Source organism: Triturus cristatus, chromosome 3_1 (assembly GCF_964204655.1).
Source record: "Triturus cristatus chromosome 3_1, aTriCri1.1, whole genome shotgun sequence".
NCBI classification, from domain to species: Eukaryota; Metazoa; Chordata; class Amphibia; order Caudata; family Salamandridae; genus Triturus; species Triturus cristatus.
In genome coordinates, this window is record NC_140583.1 from 63,265,067 (window position 1) to 63,285,579 (window position 20,513).

Genomic DNA, 20,513 nt, shown 5'->3' on the forward strand with positions numbered 1-20,513 from the left:
GACAAACGAAGAGTAAATACTGCTACGTATCTTGGAGTTAAGATCACTCCGGATATTAGGCAGATTGCTCAAATAAACTTAGATCCTGTGATCAGTAAAATAGCCTTAGACCATAGGCGAATTAATTCACTTCACTTACCCATTACAGGGAGGGTGAACGTTCTTAAAATGATAATGTTCCCTAAGGTCTTATATCTATTTAGGGCACTTCCGGTGGAAATAGAAGGATCTATAATTAAAACTTTAGATTCTATATTTAGTAGGTTTATTTGGCAATATGGTAAGGTTAGGAGAGCGCTTAAATTTTGAACTTTACCACAAGCACGGGGAGGGTGGGCTGCTCCTAGTTTAACCTTTTACTGTTACAACAAATGAGTATACTTTTTTTGTGAAAATTCTGTCAATAAGGTACAGGACAAGGAGCTCCCAACAATTTACGAACTGGCACTAGGGGAAAAGGCCAAAGCACTATTTCTACGTGAGTTGGAACCTAGTTATTATAAGAAAGTGCGATTTAAGATTATTTTCAGTGCCTGGAGGAACTGGGTCAGAATACAAAAGCATATGAACATCGAGAAGATAACAAAGTATACACCTATTTGGAAATCATTTTTATTTTCCCCTGTGTATTATGATGTTATAGCAAAACAATGGGAACAATTAGGAGTACGGACAGTGGAGGATATCCAGCCAACCGGCCAATTATATTCGTTCAGCGAGCTGCAAAGAAAATTTGGAATCCTGGATGGAAATTATCTTAAATACTTTCAAATCAAGGGGGTTGTTGGTAAAACGAGACAGACAATATCCAGTGTCAAAATAGCGCTGTTTGAAACTATGGGGAAATCTGCCTGGAAAATTAAACATCTATATAGCTTGATGATGGAGCAAGCCCAGGATGACATAGATAAAATTGAAAGAAAATGGGCTAGTAAACTAGAGGATGAAGATGTTGATATCGATATGTCACTACAATTAGGTAATAAAATGCTCCTATCCACTAATTTAAAATCACAACATTATAAAACGATCTACAACTTATATTTTACTCAGGCTAAATTATTTGAATGGGGAAAAAGGGAGGATGACAAATGCCCTAGATGTGGGGTAGGACCAGCAGAGGATATCCATATGTTTTATGGGTGTGTACAACTGGACCCGATAAAAACGGAACTGGTAAAGTTTTGGGCAAGGATCCTTGGCCAAACGGTGGAATTAACCCCTACGCTCATGCCGATTGGATTTGATAACAAGCTAGAATTAGATCAAGCTCAGATCAGCATCATATTCATTTCAGTTACTATAATCAGGCTACTTATTACAACTAGATGGAAGGATCCATTGCCCCCATATTTTCATGAATTTTTGGCTCGTTTTATAGCTGTCTATAATTTTGAACAGGCTTTGTATACTTGTAGAGGATATCAGGCTAGAAAATGGGGCACAAAATTATGGGCTCCTGTAACGAAATGGCTAAAAGGGTAAGGGTAATGTATAAAAGCTCATATTTGCCTTCCCAGAAGGGATGAAGGTCTTTGGTAATGAACCTTTTATCAGGCCAACCGCTAGAAAGCATGCGGAGCGCCTCTACCAGAACAGCATCGCTACTTTGGTCTCTTTTCCACTCTTCTATGAATATGCCATGCAACTCTAAGTGTATACTGGCCACACAGAATTTCTCATCAGATTCATAGCTGGATTCTTGCACAAGCACAGGCATGCAGCTCAGAAAGTCTGCAACCACAATCTTGGTACCAGGCACGTATTGGACTTCATAATTAAAATCAAACAATCTTACAGACATTCTGGCAAGCCCTTTGGTGGTTAAAACTTTGGGAATCCTATTGTTGCCAAGTTTCTCATCAGTCTGGACAATGAGGACAGGTTCCACACTGTTGAGATTTAGGACAATACATAGTTTACCTTGGTCCAACCACCCCAGGACGGAGGGCCCTGACTTGGATACATAGAGCTTACATAGGGATGCTCTGCCTATGAAGGAAAATTTGAGTTTCCTGTATCCTTTAACCTCAATGACAACTCCAGTGAAGGTTTTAATGGAGATATCTGGTGATTCTAACTGATCTCAAAGGAGATGGGAAATGTTTTCCTTCCATACAGTATGGTTGACAATAGTGTAAAACCTGAGTCCGTAACTATTGAGATATCTACACCACCTATGGACATTTCACATACAGGTTTTTTTTGGCACGAGTCTGGTTGCATATTATCAACTTGCAAAATGCAATTATCCTATATATTAAGTACATACATGTTGATATCATCCTCCTCGGATGAGTTAGATATGGCATCTTGCTCAACATCAACAAACTTAACAGATTTAGAGCGTTTCTTTTGGCAGACTTTTTGGAAATGTCCCATGACACCACAGAATTTTTGCTTCCATGCGGGGCAATACTTATCGTTGGCCAAGTGGTTGGAATTCCCACACCTATAACAGCGTCTTTTTGCACTGCTAGAGTTACTAAATGTTTGGTCTCGGCCAGACCTACTACTGATCACATTCTTTCCTTGCTTGGATTTAACATCATCCACTTTAGCCACAATGCCATCTTCTTTCTTTTCTTTGTTCTCTGCGATTAAAGCTTTGGCACACATACCAGTAAGCTGTGCTCTTCTAGCAATATCAATAACACTTTGCAAAAGACTTTCCCCTTTGCCCCATAGGTTCTCTTGAATATTTGCATTAGACCATGGAATGAAGAATTGGTCCCTAATGAACTCGCCATGAAGCCCTTCAAAACGACAAGTGACGGACAGATTTTTTAATGCTGCAACGTAATCATCAATGGGTTCCTTTTTGCCTTGTTTTCTGTGGAAAAACTTGTACTTGTCCACAGCAACACAAACGGTGGGTTTGTATTAGTTGTTTAAGTAGTCGATGGCATTGGTGTAAATGTCACCCTCCTCAGCTGTTCTGGGTTTTCTGTTTATACTTTTTTTAAAACAATTATACCACCTGCGCCGAAGCAATGTGAGAGAATTTGGTATTTCTTTTCGTCCCTGAACTCTTCCTCATCGTCAAATGTTGAAACAAAGTTCAAGAAGTGCTCTCTCCACTCTTTCTATCTGAGAAGGAGTTCACCTCCCCCTAGAAGAAATGTTTGAGGAGGGGTGAGTTTGAGAAGGGAGAAGGAGGTGAAAGAAGTGGCTATGATAATAATGCAAAGGGTGGAGTCAGCAGGTTGAGCCCTGAAGTGAGGGAGAGAATCACGCATAAGTTAACCTTTGAAAAGTAACAGAAGTACAAAACCACTACGTTGAAAGCAATCCTATTAGTGCAAAATACAGCATCAACAGATATTGAAGTGGTGTGTCAAAGTTCAAGAAGTGCTCTCTCCACTCTTCCTATCTGAGAAGGAGTTCACCTCCCCCTAGAAGAAATGTTTGAGGAGGGGTGAGTTTGAGAAGGGAGAAGGAGGTGAAAGAAGTGGCTATGATAATAATGCAAAGGGTGGAGTCAGCAGGTTGAGCCCTGAAGTGAGGGAGAGAATCACGCATAAGTTATCCTTTGAAAAGTAACAGAAGTACAAAACCACTACGTTGAAAGCAATCCTATTAGTGCAAAATACAGCATCAACAGATATTGAAGTGGTGTGTCATGTGAAAGAAGAGCTGGGCTCATCAGCAAAATGAGAGATAGTATTTTATTTATTTATACAATTTATTTATTTATACAATTTGTAAAGCGCACAAATACCTGTGGGTGTCTCGGCGCTAAGGACAGCAAGCAAGACCAGAGACTATAGACTATTGGCTGAATAGCCATGTTTTTGTCATTTTTCTGAAGGCAAGTAGGGTCGGGCTAGATCTGATGTGGATTGGAAGAGAATTCCATAGCTTGGTTGTGGTGACAGTGAATCGTTTGTCACCCCATGAAGCTTTCTTTGTGCGGGGGACCCTTAGCAAGTTTGCTGTGGATGACCGTAGAGACCTGTTGGGGATGTAAGCACCCAGGGCCTCCTTCAGGAACAACGGTACGGAATTGCGCGATGCTTTATAAGCGATGCAGAGGGCCTTGAATTTAATAAAAAATTTTATCGAGAACCAGTGATACTATCTGAGTATTTTTTAGATGGATTTGTACTTGGGGGTTCCTGATAAGATTCTGGCCGTCGAATTCTTGACCAGCTGTAGTTTATTAAGGATTTTGCTCTGTGCATTTATGAAGAAACCATTATAGTAGTCAATTGTAGACATGACCAAAGTACTCACTAGGGTCTTTCAAGCACTGAGTGGGAGGAACGGTAAGAGCTTATTTATCATTCTAAGTTTGTGGAATGAAGATGAGACCACAGAGTTAACATGAGGTACGAAGGACAGCTTGTCGTCAAATATGACGCCCAGGTTTCTGACCTTAGATACCGGGAGTGGAGGGGGTCCCAATTCGGACGGCCACCAGGAGGGGGACCAGCCTGGTAGCAATTTGCCAAAAATCATTACTTCTCTTTTTTTAGAGTTCAGTTTTAGGCAATTATTGGCCATCCATGTGCTGATGGCCAACATGCCTTCCTGGAAATTAGCTGCTACTGCCCCTCCATCATTGTGGCACCGCAAGCACCAATTGTGTGTCATCAGCGTAGGACGTAAGACCCATCCCGTGTGCTTTGATGACCCTGGCCAGGTCCGACACATAGATATTAACTAGTGTCGGGCTTAGTGAAGATCCTTGTGGCACGCCGCACGGTACGGCGAGTTGTGGGGAGTTGAAGGTGCCGAGACTCACTGATTGGGTGCGGTTGGTGAGGAAGGAGGTCAGGAGGGCTCTGTCTGTGTGTCTGATACCTATGTTTGTGACACGGTCGATCAGGGTGACATGGTCGACCGTGTCAAATGCCTCTGAGAGGTCCAACAGTGTGAGAACAGCGGCACCCCCCGGATCCAGTGTCATCCTAATCTCCTCTGATGCCTTAATAAGCGCTGTCTCTGTTCCATGGCCCTTGTGGAAACCAAATTGCGTGTCATCAAGAAGGTTATTATCTTCAATGTATTTGGATAGTTGGGAGTTCATTACCTTTTCGAAGATTTTTGCTGGGAATGGAAGGCTAGCTATGGGTCTGTAATTCTTTGTATCGGTAGGGTCAAGATTGTGTTTTTTTAGCAAAGGCTTGATAATGGCTTTTTTCCATAGTCGCGGGTAGATGCCTGTCTTGAACATCGATGTTACAGAGGTCAATGAGGCTGGGGGCTATGCGATCAGAGATGGGTTTTAGAATAGCAGGTGGGCAGGGGTCAGTGGTGGATCCTGATTTAACAATGGAGATTAAGTTTGTGATCTGGTCAGGTGATGTGCTATCAAATTCTGAGAAGGAGGGAGAGGGTTCAGAAATGCCATGATTTGAGAGCTGACCATCTGTCTTAGGTTGAGAGGAAAAGTTGGTATAGATGAAATTGACCTTTTCAAAGAAGTAGCTAGCAAGTGAGTCGCATAGAGCTTGTGAAGGAGCTATGGAGGTGTTTGATGATTGCCCTCATAGTTTGGCTACTACCTGATATAGTTGTTTGTTAGAGAGTCTTGAGCAGATTGTATCTCTCCAATGTAGAATTTACTTTTCTCCTGCACAATGAGCAGTTTATATTTAATAAGTTCGTCATTGTAGCGGATTTTTTCATTATTACCATAGACTTTTCCGCCAATGTCTCTCAAGGTTTCTACAAAGTTGCTTCTCTTGCCTGAGAGCCTCTGAGAACCATGGAGCATGATGTGCCAATCAGCGTCGACTGGCACCGATGAGATCTTGAAGAGACTTATTGTAAGGGAAGCGAATGACTTACTGTAGAGAAGCAAGTGATTCCGAATGTGTGATTGGTGCTAGATGTGAGTAGCATATTCAGGTAGCTTACCGACTGACTTGAATGCCGGAGAAGGAGGATTGAAAATGGCGGTACGCAACCTGTGTACGTCACAGCGTTAACATGGAGGACTGCAGAGTAGACTTGGGCATATGGATCACCACTTCTTCCAAGAAGGCATCCACTGATGTAGGCAATCTGACATATTGCGCCGTAGCTATTCAACCGCTGGCGTCTCGTGAGGCTTGACAGTTGCAGTTGTTGTGGGAGTTGGTGTTGCTCAGCTGAGCTTAAGGGCAGTTCGCTTGACAGTTATGGCTTTTGAGGCGGTTGACGCTGCTCAGCTGAGGTAAATAATTGAGCCTGGCAGTCAGGTTTTCAGAGATTAAAAGGTTGTAAAACTGAAGGTTCTGCTGTGGTCACATGCTGTGAGTGGTAGATGCAGGAGCCACAGACGTAGGTTCACGGACTTAGCACATGGCAACTTCAAGTCCCTGAGAGAGGTGACAGTCTAGAGAAGAGTACTTAGACTTAGACGGTTGGTAACAGCAGAAGGTACTGTCACTTCTAGGAGATGTCCATGAAGTAAAGTCTGGACGCAGTCGCAGCTTGAAAAGTTCACGAAGCTTGACACTGATTAAAAGAATATGCGATTTCCTCAGAACTGACTAACCTGACCAGTCTTGAACACGATCAGTTCTTCCGGCCTTAAGAACTGATCGTGTTCAAGACTGCAGCCTGAGATTAAATAAGGGAGCACGCGAGAAGTCAGCCCCGCGACTAGACTGAAGACATTTTGACACTCTGGGCGCTAAGAAAACTACGAGAGCCATTCAACCTAAGAGGTTGCCATACGACACCTACAGACTTCTGTAATTGAGGGACCAGAAAGATACCTCCATTCGAAAATTCATATTGTCCTACACCTATTTGTCCTGCCCTGATGAAGACCTTCAATAAAATTACCTGTGGGTCCGTTTATGAAGGTTGAAACGTGTTGGCATTTTCCCCTTTGAGGCCAAGAGTAACTACATGGAAGTAGTATAATAAATAATGTATTGATGTATTGACTGGGCTTGATTAACCAGGCGCAGCCCTAGAGTTTTACATCTACACTCTAACCTTCCCAGGACCTTTTTTTTTTTTTATTATATTTATAGAGCGCCAATCACCGGAAGGTCTCTAAGCGCTCTAACATAAATCAGAGGTCCAGAATCCTTTTGCGCAACTATACACAACACGCAACAGAGTGAACTTATCCAAACGCCTCTGTAAACAGAAAGGTTCTAAGTCTCCTCCGGAACGGTAATAACCTGGCTTCCGTACGCATACCGTCAGGTAGTTTGTTCCAGATCTGGGGGATGGTGACTGAAAATGCCCAGCCCCCTAGGGTCGTTCTATTAAAACATGGGCAGGCTAACAGACAAGACTCTGATGACCGAAGAAAGCATCCGGGCACATAGGGCCTCAGGCGATCTTTGATGTATTTGGGTGCCTCTCCAAACTGAGACTTATGTGCAATGCACAACCCCTTGAATTTAATCCTTTGCTTGATGAAAGCCAGTGTAACCTTAGAGATACACAGTACCGAGGACTTGAAGGCATAGGTCCCGACACTTGAAAAAGAACAGTAGGACAGACAAGCAGCCTTGAATTGCCTTCATATCCACTGTAGAGGTTTTATACTGTATTAACTGTCTACTGTATTGTTGATTTGTTTTTGTTCTAATTTCCTTTGAACACTGCATTATCTGTTTGTGCATTCTGCATTTGTATAAATGTTTGGTTACACTGTCTTTTGTAAATATCACAAATAAAAATGAGGTGTATGCTTTAAATTCCTTATTAAAAAAAAGGGAAAAATTACAAAAATAGGATAACGAAAAATAACTAACCAAATCTCGGAGTTGATAAAAGTAACTTCTGAGTAAAAATGAATTTTGTGTGATCTTTGGTTGCAGAGGTACCTTTTGTATTGCTATCCTTATGACAAACATGCACACTTCTCATGGTATAGACATGGTTGCACAAGGTCAGTGCAAAAATCTCAAAAAGCATATAGCGCAAAAGTGTGCAGACACTACTGTAGTGAAGAAATAAAACATCTTCTGAAGATCCTCAGGTTGGAAAATACCCTATCCTTTTCTGGTTTTCACACGTCTCTGATGGCCATCCAGATGCATCCCCAAGAACTGCAGATGTTTAAAGAGACATGGATGCTCATTCAGAGGCTCGGCTCTGTCTTGAACTCTGGTTCTGCCACAAGTACTGATGCTCCTCCTAGTAGTAATTTCTATAATTAGGGTACACATATTGCTCATCATGTCGTAGGTGGGCCTTGAATAGCACTTGACGTTTGGTAAAAACTCTTGGCAGTCCCTTGAATTACAAGGACTAATTTCAGACTTATTGTGCTTTAGGTGAATGAGGAAATCAAAGTCGATTTTTTTCTCCAGATCCACTGGAAAAAAACATCCCCTTGTTTCAGAGGTGAAATTCACTCCTTTAGTGTCGTGAAATCCACTCCTTTTGTGTCTCTATGCAACAACAGGGCTTCCTCATGTAAACAACAGGGCTTCCTCATGTATTGGTTTAATGTACATAGGATGAAACTAGAATATCATCTTCAAAACTTCTTTGGTACTAAAATGTAGATGGAGTTCACCCCTTTGTTGCACTCAATTACCATAACTGTTTTCACTGCCCATTATTCCAGATGTTGCTGGACTTTTTATCTTGGTATACCCAACTGTTTATTAATGGTAGGAGGGGTCTGTTTTCCCCCACAAACTTTGTTCTGTTGAAAGCTGACCATGCACATAGAAATAATCTGTTTCCAGCTATCAGCGAAGTCCATCACATTCCCATTACCGAGTTGTGAAAAGTATGAATAAGTGCTACTCAGTGCTAATGTTGTTTAGAAGAGTGAGACCAGCAATTGTTTTGCACTGCCAATACTGTCCTCTCTGTTTCAAAGGGAAAGCAGCGAACAGTTGGTGGTTGGTAGATTGATGGATATCTTGGTGTTGAAGATCTGTTCATGTTAGCCTTAACCCTTTGGGTGCGTCGGACGCACAGGAGCCATATGACGCAAAAGTGCTCATGTGCATCGGACAGCTCCCGCTCGTCCGACGACATGGCACAGGAAATCCCTCTGGTGGGGGCACCAGAGGGATTTCCTCTCCCCTAAACAGCCTCAGGAGCTGGAGAAGAGCATCCCCAGCTCCCGGGACTGTTTAGTTTGTTTCACTGAAATTACGATCAGCGCGCACGTCCCACTGACGTAATTTCAGTGAAACCGGAACTTAAATGAGCCAAGAGGCTCATTTCAGTTTCACTTTCTACGTGCTAGTGGGGCTATCTCATTACCCCGAGCACGTAGAAAGACAGGAGAGGTATCATTGGAAAGGGGAGAATTCAATGGTACCCCTCCCTAGTGGATCCCTGCTTGGGGACCGCCTCAGGAGGGCAATCTCTAAGCAGGGATCCACCACTACACACCAGGGAGGAGGGAGCGGCCCCTTGGGAAAGGCCTTTGCTCTCCCTAAAATAATTTGGGCAAATTCAGTTTTTTTACCCCTTCTCCCCCCACCCCCCCGGAGGGGGGGACAGAACTCACACCAGATACCAGGTATTTTTTTAAATAGTATTTAGGGTTGGGGGCAGCCCTAAATGGGCATACAGATGCCCCCCCTCAAACAACCTCCACAGGCTAGAAGGCAAATGAGGGGTATAATTCCTTTATTTGGGGATAATGGCCCACTAGACACCAGAGATTTTGTTTATTATTATTATTTTTATATATTTGGTAACAGTCTTTCTGACGCCCCTGGGGGGCAGTAGCCACCATCTGCCCCCCGGGGGCAGAAAGCACACTAGATACCAGGGATTACTTTTTATGGTATCTAGTGGGCATGCCAATGCCCCCACCTCTAAAGAAATTTAACACAAAAGTCCCTTATCTGCCCCCTCCTGGGGGGCAGAAAGCCCTCTGGGCACAATGGACTTTGCTTTTTTTTTTATATACGTAGGAGTGGGGGCTTCCCAGAATGGGCATGCTAGTGTCTACACCCCCCAAAAAATTTGCCACAGTCTTTCTGCCTTCCCCGGGAAGCAGGTGGGGCAATAGTCCCTGATCTGCCCCCTGGGGGCATTAAGTCCACTAGGCACCAGGAATTATGTTGGTTTTTTTTTTACATAGGAGTGGGGGCTGCCGAGAATAGGCATGCTAATTGCCCCACCACCCAAAAAGTATTTCAGCCCACCATGGAAGGCTGATTGGCGCAATAGCCCCTTATCTGACCCCACCTGGGGGAGGAAGCAGAAAGCCTACTAGGCACCAAGGATATGTTTATGGGCATGTCAGGGAGAGGCCCCAAAGGCAAGGGTCACTCATCTTTTTTTTAGGAACACATTTTGGCTGTTTCAGCAATATTTTTTGTGTCATCTGCCCCCAAGCGGGGGCAGAAAACGACTAGAAACCAGGGAATTTGTGTGTGTGAGAACTAGAGTTTGGCTAATGGTCTGCGTGTACTGAACTTTGGCTGGCATTTTGCTTTTGGTGTGTGGGGACCTGCACTTGGCTAATGGTGTGGGTGGGCTCGCACTTGATGACGATGTGTGTAGACTGTCGCTTGCCTGGAGGTGTGCGTGGAATGGCGATTGGCTGGCGATGTATGTGGACTGGCGCTTGGCTGATGGTGTGCATGGATGCTGCTTGGCAGACTGGCCGTAGTGGGCACCGGGTGTTTCCCCGGTGGGCTGGAGAGGTGGGAGCTGGTTTTCTGGCTGTGGGGACCGGTTTTGTCACTTGGGGCTGTTTTTGCAGCAATGCTATAATGTCAGCCCCCAGTAACAAAAGCAGTAGCTGTACTTTTTACTAGAACGCCCCCTCTCTCAGGGCCAGTCCGACTCTACTTGGCAGGTGGTATATCCATTTTAACTTTTCTGGGTGAATATTGGTTTTGCCAGTGGTTACCATACAGATAAAGTGAGTGATTCCCCTAAGGCCAAGTTTCTGCCTTATTCCTGGAGAAGTGGGCCTCAGTATATCTCCTGTATTTCTGTTTCCATCATTCACGCTTAGAGCAATTACATCCCAAAACTCTGCCTTCTCTCATCTATGAATTTACAAAAATGGTATATCCCATTCACTTAGCAATATTTCTACAAAAAATGAAATGTTTTATCAAAACAGGCGCCAGGGGAAGAATAGTTTTTAAGTTCCATGTATTTAGCCACTAATATGTTCTTACTCCTCTCTTTGTATCCTCCTCATTTGTCACATTCATATAATGTGAGAAGTATGTGTGCAACATTACTGTGAGTACAATACATGTAATGAATCGTCATGTACAATTTCAAATCATATCTCAGACTCGGCCTTCCTTCACTTCTAACTCACAGATGTCAGTAATCATAGACTTAATGCAGTGTCATGGGAGGTAGGTATCTCCCTTTCCTGGATCGTGCTTGGCACGTTTCCACCTGTGAGCTGGCAAGTTTTACAATCCAGGGGTAAAATGAGGGTGAGTTACTGCTTGGGGTCTCACTCACCTTCCGGCAATCGATCCACACAAAGAACCCGGCATTGCGGTTTAAAAAAGGGACACCAAGAGCCTCCAACTCCTCTGTCACAAACGCTTTGGCTGCCCTCAGTCGGGCATGATTTGTTCGCAAGAAGACCTGATTGATCCAATCTAGATAAATGTAAAAAATGACAAACGTAGTATAGTGGTTCATTAAAGTTTTTCACATGCCAAAAATTGTAAGGTTATCACAGAAGCCAGGTCGACTACTTTCAGAATTGTAGGTTTTCATATTGAATCAAAGAGGAGATTGAAGAGATTAAATCAAAATATTGAAACAGGGAACCTCTATTGTGGTTATGAAGGCATTAAAATACAAGCACAGCATCATAAAAAATACAAACATTACTTTGATTACTGCATACAACTGACAGAACTCCACACGTCAAAGTATTTTCATTAGAGAATCTCCATTTATGAAGCTAATAAGTTTAATTACTTCTGGGATATTTTATTTAAAAATGTATGAATACCCATTAGAACCATCATAATTGAGATTTGACCAAACATGTCAATCGTCCAAGCGATATGGAACTATGCTATTTAAACATTATTTAAGTATTTCCTAAAGTATGAGTATAAAGCAACTATTACAGGGTTGTTTCATATATAAGATAAACTATAAGGGTAAAGTAGTAACAAAGGAGGGAAATAGAAGAGAAAAGAGGAAGCAGTCCATAAAGTGTGTGTGGGTGTCAGACGCAGTTCAGGGAGTGGGGCACAGGGCAGATAGGGACTACTGGGCCCCAACAAAGGTATTTGAGATCACTTGCCACTGGTATCCTGGGATCTATTCTACTATGACACAATGGGCCAATTACAACCCTCTCCGTGCTTGACTCTCAGGGTAGTGAGGGAGAGCAGTCACAGGATTCTCAGGAGGTATTGTTAAGGGCAAGAACTCAAAACTCAACAATCAACCAACAGACAGAATCAAGTAAGGTCTAGCCCATTGCTCATCTTTATGTACAGCGCTGATGTCTTCTCGCCCAGACCTATACCAGCGACATCAAAGATGTGCACATTATTACCGGAGACATTGTTGTACCGTCCTGCAAAATATGAATCTACAAACGGTGCTTCTGGGAGCTACAATACACTCCAATTATTGCGGGGGCATAGACACCATCCAGGTGCACCCCATGAGAGCACTATCTGATAGAGACATCTAGCCGCAGATTCTATACCCTTTGAATTTCCCAGGTGTCACACTGGATCCGGAAGATTTTTTGTTAGAGCAATACTCCTGTGAGCTCGTAGGTAGCGTAGGTCTGCTCCGGGTGACATCGTTGGCATCGTCCATGCCGGAAGCAACATCCACGCCACCTACATAGGCTTCACCTCGGAGTGCTGACATTGGTTCTTTTCTTTCCACACCAGTCAAGTGCTGATCTGGGAAGAGAGCAACCCTCTGTCACTTTTTGACAGAATTTTTCAACGTTTTGTCGACCCCTTTTTTGGTGTGTACGTTACTATGTCTAGACAGACTTTAGGGTTCACATCGTAAGGCGCCTGTCACCGTGGCATGTCTGTGACAAATATCACTATAATTTCACTCCAATTGACCACTAACCGGTCAAAATCAATGTACGTAGATGGAATGTAATGACGAAGCTACTATGGGGAAATGTTAACTCTACCAATAGGTGAGCAAGGAAGCAATTCCTTTTGGTTTAGGTACCCTCACACACCCTAGTGGTGTCATGCTTCATCATCGGGTCACCCCGACGCCTAGAAGTCGGGGTGGGCTCGACCACAATATTGGGAGCTCTTTGAAGATGTTTTGAACCAGGGGGGCTAGAAAGTTAAAAAACCTCAGACAGATCCCCGGTATCCCTTTATTTATGGGTCTGTCTGGGATACTAAAAATATTTCAATTAGGGTCTTTGTAGGATAATTATGGTCCTATGACCCTAGTGCCAACATGTTTCAGTCCAGGTGCGGCCGTAAAGGTCCAGGACTTTCTTCAGGGCAAACAGAAGGCCACCCAGGATAACAGAGGTAGGAATTCCCTAGCCTGTTTGTTAACGCAAGGGCAGAGTAGCTGCTCCTTGAAAAAATGACTGATAAATTAATCTGTCATGCTTTATCTTCCATCTGAAAAAGAGAACAAAAAGAAAGAAAAAGAAAACAAACAACAAACAATTTGTACTTGTGGGTTTTCTTACTTGTCATTCCCATATTCGTGTTCACGATGTATAACACCTACATGTGTCAGGTGATCATAAGGCCAGGTGGGGTACAATTCACTCCATCCATGTGCCATTCATATCAGTATCTGTACACTTAGTCAGCGTGCCAGATATATTGGTACACCAATCTAAAACTGAAGTCTACCTTTTTTCCACCTACAAATATGATGCCACCAGAAGTATTGGCGTTCGAAGAATCTGTCATTAAGGATGTCGAGTCACTACAACCTAAGAGGAATGGATTTAACAACCTTAGCAACAAAGAACGGAAGGCATTGACATCCCTTCAATCCAGGTCGGGTATAGTAATAAAACCAGCTGACAAGGGAGGAGCAACCATAATTCAAAGCACTAACGCTTACAGAACAGCGTGTTTGAATCTACTGGCGGACACCAGGTATTACAAAAAGATTAACAGGCACCCAACACAACGTTTAAAAACATCCATCTTGGCGCTCACAACAGATGCTCTCACTCAAGAGTGGATCACTAAGAAGGAGCATGCCTTCCTGAATCAGGAAGATCCTAGGACTCCACTGTTTTATACCATTCCCAAAATACACAAAGGAAAGTTCCCCCCCCCCTGGCAGACCCATTGTCTCGGGGATTGGCTCCATTTTGGAACCATTGTCTAAATACACAGACTGGTTCCTACGTCCCCTGGTGAAGAAGATCAAATCATATGTTCAAGACACTAAACATATTTTTAACCTTCTCACACAGGTAGAATACAACCCCACAGAAAATGTTCTGGTCTGTCTGGACGTTGAAGCTCTATACACAAATATACCTCAGACAGAGAGTATTAGAGCAGTCCAAGAGATTTTGGGACAAGAGGATTGGAAATGGGCAGCTCCTGTTGAATGGGTAATCACCCTTATACGTCTGGCCCTTACAGAAAATGTCTTTGTTTTTGAGAAACAAATGTATCTACAAATCCATGGGACTTCTATGGGCAGCACTTTTGCCCCTAGTCGGCATGTCTGTATGTCAGTGTCTTTGAAGACCAACATATATGGACACACAACCCATTTAGTGAGAACATCCACAAATGGTACAGATATATAGACGATGTGTTTATGATCTGGAAGGGTGACCTGACGAGCCTCAACGAGTTTAAGACATGGATTAACTCCCTCAACCCCCATCTTCAATTCACAATGAATTTGCATAGGGAGAGGATCTCTTTTCTGGATGTCATTTTTGCAGCGAAGAATGGGACTCTTGAAAGTTCCTTGTGTACCAAACCAACCGATAGGAACAGTTTATTAAGATTTGACAGCGCCCATCCACGTTCCCTAAGGGAAAACCTTCCAGTAGGTCAATTTCTGAGAGTCCGCAGAAATTGTTCTAACCTCCAAACTTACAAACAAGAAGCAGCAGTGTTGACGAACAAGCTTAAACAGAAGAAGTATCCGACTAAGATCGTGGATAGGGCTAACAAAAGAGCACGTAATACTCCACGAGAGGCTCTTTTGGAAACACATGTGAAAAACCAGCCGGATCAGTTGATTTGTGTAACCACATACAACTCATCATCAAACGAACTGAAAAAGATAATAAACAAGAAATGGCCCATATTGACATCAAACAGATTGACTTTCGAAAAACCTATGTTTTCATTCAGAAAGAACTGTAGCTTAAAAGATGCTCTAGTACATACCAACACTACTAGACCTAGAAGTATGAATCAGACGACACTTTGGGGTATTTCCCCTGTCATGGGACATTACCCTTGCGGCTCATGTGTGGCATGTCCGTTCACTGAACATACTAAGACCCTGGACCTGGGCCTACAATCACCATGGGAGCAAAGGTCACATACCAATTGCAATTCTGATTCAGTCATTTACATGATAAAATGCCCATGCGGATTGACATACATTGGGATGACTAGCCGAAAAGTCAAGATCCGCATTAGTGAACATAGGAGCACCATACGGAGAATGATTACAGCCACAAAACTAACAGCACACTATAACGAAAAGAATCATAGTGATACAGACTTGAAGTGGACTGTTCTTGAGAAAATCAAAAACACAGGCAACCAGCAAAGAAAACTCTTAGAAAGAGAGCAGCGATGGGTTTATCGGTTAAAAACCCACGAAACGGGTCTCAACGATTCCATTATTTGGAATCAACTTAACAAGTAGAGCCCTAATGCTCACATTGAAATAGTATCTAGTGTGATTAAAAACTACAAGGTACACTGTTGACCTAACACCTATCGTACTGGTAAAAACCAGATGTAATGACATTAACCAGGGTATTCAATATGTAATTCCTACATGTAAGAACTTAAATTTGTAAATCAAAAAAAACCCCTAGAGAGGCCCTCAAAAAAACACACGATCGAACCTTATAATCTCCAAATACTAACATAATTATAAGGTGCACAAGACGAAACGTTTGCAAATATAGATATTGTTTTCCCACAAAATAAATTTGTCTCTAGTAGCCGTATACAAAACCTCTAAGAACACGGTAAAAATACAAATAGAATATCCAGGCCTCGCTGGTGTCACGAACCTCAGGGAGTAAACTACATTTCCCTGTGTTCTTAGTCTTTAGAACTACAAATTCAGCACAATCTGATTGGACTAAACATCCGATCACGTGCCCCGTACACACTGAGGAAATATACGCAGACTATTCCCATTTTAAACTAATCTGGGTTCATATATCTCAAATTAGAGATAGTATTAGAACTAGAGTATGCCTCCGTCTGTATATAACTAATTTGGTAACGTAAAATTGCATAAACCTCATTACCGCCAAAGACGGGACCACACGCTAACGTGGAATATCACGTGCGATCATTGACCAATCCCGACATCTTTTGTTGAACGCGGAAGTATAAACATTCCGTCCAGATGATACTCGGCGCGAATCGCCGGGGATCGAAACCAAATAGGTGGACAGACGGGGCAGGACTCTTGATGAAGTAAGTGGGGTAGTATAGCGGGAGCTGGTATCTTTCCCTGTAGAGATCTTCGTCCTCACAGTGACGGATTTTTACCCACAGAGAATTTTTTAGACTCCTATAAAGACTGCTTCTATATATTTCCTCCCTTTTTCACACTCGGGATTTCCTACGAATAGAGTGTGACTACAGAGCTACCCCCAAACGGCCTTACAATCCCCTGAGAAACGGATCACATTCAAAAAACGGGTAAGAGTGAGTGCATGTGTGTACAATGTCACAGCAATAGTACACAGTGTTCTGTTAGTAATCACGCGTGGTTGGCAATAGCACCATGTTGAATCACGGATATGGTGAGAATGTTGAGAGTGAATGGTACATAAGAGAGTGCTTTTACATTGATAGTGAATACTAACTGGGATGGCAAAACAGTTAGGATGCGAGCGATCTCGCCACCGCACAATATATCTGGCACGCTGACTAAGTGTACAGATACTGATATGAATGGCACATGGATGGAGTGAATTGTACCCCACCTGGCCTTATGATCACCTGACACATGTAGGTGTTATACATCGTGAACACGAATATGGGAATGACAAGTAAGAAAACCCACAAGTACAAATTGTTTGTTGTTTGTTTTCTTTTTCTTTCTTTTTGTTCTCTTTTTCAGATGGAAGATAAAGCATGACAGATTAATTTATCAGTCATTTTTTCAAGGAGCAGCTACTCTGCCCTTGCGTTAACAAACAGGCTAGGGAATTCCTACCTCTGTTATCCTGGGTGGCCTTCTGTTTGCCCTGAAGAAAGTCCTGGACCTTTACGGCCGCACCTGGACTGAAACATGTTGGCACTAGGGTCATAGGACCATAATTATCCTACAAAGACCCTAATTGAAATATTTTTAGTATCCCAGACAGACCCATAAATAAAGGGATACCGGGGATCTGTCTGAGGTTTTTTAACTTTCTAGCCCCCCTGGTTCAAAACATCTTCAAAGAGCTCCCAATATTGTGGTCGAGCCCACCCGGACTTCTAGGCGTCGGGGTGACCCGATGATGAAGCATGACACCACTAGGGTGTGTGAGGGTACCTAAACCAAAAGGAATTGCTTCCTTGCTCACCTATTGGTAGAGTTAACATTTCCCCACAGTAGCTTCGTCATTACATTCCATCTACGTACATTGATTTTGACCGGTTAGTGGTCAGTTGGAGTGAAATTATAGTGATATTGATTATATAGGGAGGTATCACTCTGACCTTGAATCCTCTCCACCCTCTTGGCGAATGAAAAACGTTTTTCAATAGCCTTTTGTGTACACATGTCTGTGACAAACCCACATTTGGTTTGGCTCTGGTGTCTGGAGTGCGATCACGACTAAAAGTCGTGCTCCGACTGCCGGGCCATGGCTCCATAGGCTTTGAGGGAGCGTTCCCTGAAGATCTTTGCGGCCCATATGCTACACCTTGTCACTCGACTCCTCAGAGGTCCCATCACCGCTTCAGGAATCCCAAGTCCTCTTTGTACCACTAGAAATAATTGGCATATTCAGGAAAGAGGCACAAAAAGCACAAGAAGTTGAAGCCTGACTCGACGTGTCCCCTTCCATTGGCCGATGCGACGGGTTGTCTCAGCGTTCAAGGCCTCGTTCTACAAAACCTACGCCTGGGACATTTCCAGGCCTTCTCAATTTCTAGGAACTGGAGTGACCCCACCTGATTTTGGGTGCCCTGACCTCTCCAGTGCACCTTTGGGCCCCATGGGATCGGGGGGCTCCATCAGGTTCCACGCCAGCGGCTAAGACCCCAATGGAACTGGACATGGATTGGACCAGCGCCAGTTGTGCCACTGTGATCTTCCCGATGCTGGTCCAGAAGCCAAACCTCCCGATGCCGCCAGCGCTCACTGGGGGTGTCAGCCCTATTCTGATAACCCATGACCCGGAGCCTGTACAGCATAGACGCAGATTCGGCACCAAGAGGTCCAAGGTTGTTTTAAGATCCTTATTCTGAAGGGCTAGGAGTGGGAGATGATTGGAAGGGGTCGCTGGACCCTTTAGAAGATGAGCCTGATGAGGAAATGGACTGGTATGAGGAATTGGGTGAGGTCAGTGGATTGGATACTTCTCTGAATGCTGGCATGCTTTCTGCCCCAACCATGGCTACGGAGGAGGGACTGTCTTATGCTATGGTGGTGCAGTGGGCGGCTGAGGTCCTTGGCCTACAGCTTCCTTCAGTGGCAGTCAAGACTAACATCATGACGAAGGTGCTACAGCCGGGATTTTCCTCCTCGGAACTCTTAGGCTGGTTCAAGTGTTCACAAACAACTCCACCGCCATGTGGTACTGCAATAAACAGGGTGGAGTGGGGTCGTGGACTCTTTTTCAAGAGGGGCTGCATATCTGGAAAAGCTTGGAACAGCAGAGCATATCCCTAGTGGTTCAATACCAGGCAGGTTACCTGAATGACAGGGTGTACAAACTCAGCCGTCGATGCCTAGTGGATCACGAGTGGCGTCCCCATCTGGAGGTGGTGCAAGGTCTCTTTCAGCAGTGAGGAGAGTCTTGGTTAGAGCTGTTCGCCTCTGCAGATAACACGCACAACTGACTACTCATTTTTGTGCTAACTGTACACTGCATGATGCAGGTTTTGCACAAAAACTGTTGAAATGTCTTTCCAAGGACACCAAGATGATACTGGGCAAAGAGAGACAGAGGCAGATCTAGGCAGAGTGGCACAGAGAAGAGGGGATCCGATATAGAAATAGACAGATGTGAACTAGAGAGAGATAGAGCTTACTTTCCTATGGAATACCTTTGAAGGTGGGGGCCCTGGGCAATTTCTCACTTTCCCCATGCCTTAAAACGTCTCTGAACGCACTGTCAGCAGTTTTTTGCGCTAGAATTGCCAAGGCACTCTTACTAAGAGACGCTTTTCGACTTGAGTGCAGCTCAAGCTTCCTGTAAGCCTTTCCGCCTATACCACTCCTGCCCTGACTTCAAGAAGCTCCAGAATGACCAGGCCCAAGCCATACTTCTGGCTTCAGACTGGGCACGGAGAATCTAGTATCCAGTGCTTCTGCAAATGAGCATCGCACTTCCGATCAGGGTGCCTCTTCCAGAGGATCGCAGCAGCAGGGGAAGGTCCTCCACCCGAACCGGTCAACTCTTCGCCCTCTTGTGTGGAGATTGAGCATCAGCAGTGGATAGCTTACGACCTTCCCCACAAAGTCTCCAATGTCATTCTAGCAGCCAGGCCAGCCCTCCACTAAGACGGTATACGCCTGCCGGAGGAGGGTGAATTTGTAAAATATTGTACGGAAAAGTCTATTAACCCTCCCTCTGCTTCCCTTTCTGATATTCTTCTTTTTATTTTATCCCTTGCACAGCAGACCTCTGCTCTGGGCACCTTGGAAGAGTATTTTTCGGCTGTGTCTGCCTGCCTGAGGCTGCCAGAACAATCCTCCTTATTTGAATCACCAATTGTACATAGATTCCGGAAAGGCCTTTCACATATGTTCCCTCCTGGCCCTTTCATTATGCCTCAGTGGGACCTTAATTTGGTTCTCACTTTCCCAATATGCGCTCAGTTATATCCCCTGTATAAGTGCCCCCTCCGTCTGCTCACCATTAAAACAGCTTTCTTAGTGACAATTACATCTGCCAGGAGGGTGAGCGAACTGCAGGCTTTATCATCCAAGCCACCTTTTCTGGTGATATTCCCTGACAAAATGGTGCTTTGCACTAGGGCCTATTTCCTTCAGAAAGTGGTAGCTCCATTTCATGTGGGGAAATCTGACAGATTGACCACTTTCTTCGTTCCTCCGCATCCCTATAAAGAAGAGGAGCGACTCCACTACCTGGACCCAAAAACAGCATTGTCATTCTACCTTGACGCACAAATTAGTTTTGGGTGGACGTTATGTTAATGAGATTTATTGAGCGCGCGAATACCTGGGGGTGTCTTGGCGCTAGGAACGCCGTAAGCCCAGCCAAA

General features: G+C 43.9%; 1 protein-coding gene across 1 annotated transcript in view; it reads right to left on the reverse strand.

Annotated features, from left to right (window-relative positions):
* LOC146859709 (1-aminocyclopropane-1-carboxylate synthase-like protein 1) overlaps positions 1 to 20,513 on the reverse strand; it is a 164,897-nt gene that overhangs the window by 32,831 nt on the left and 111,553 nt on the right. Inside the window, exon 13 of the mRNA XM_085643455.1 lies at positions 11,371 to 11,513. Coding sequence (XP_085499581.1) covers positions 11,371 to 11,513 — 143 coding nt within the window. The remainder of the gene's footprint in view (positions 1 to 11,370; positions 11,514 to 20,513) is intronic.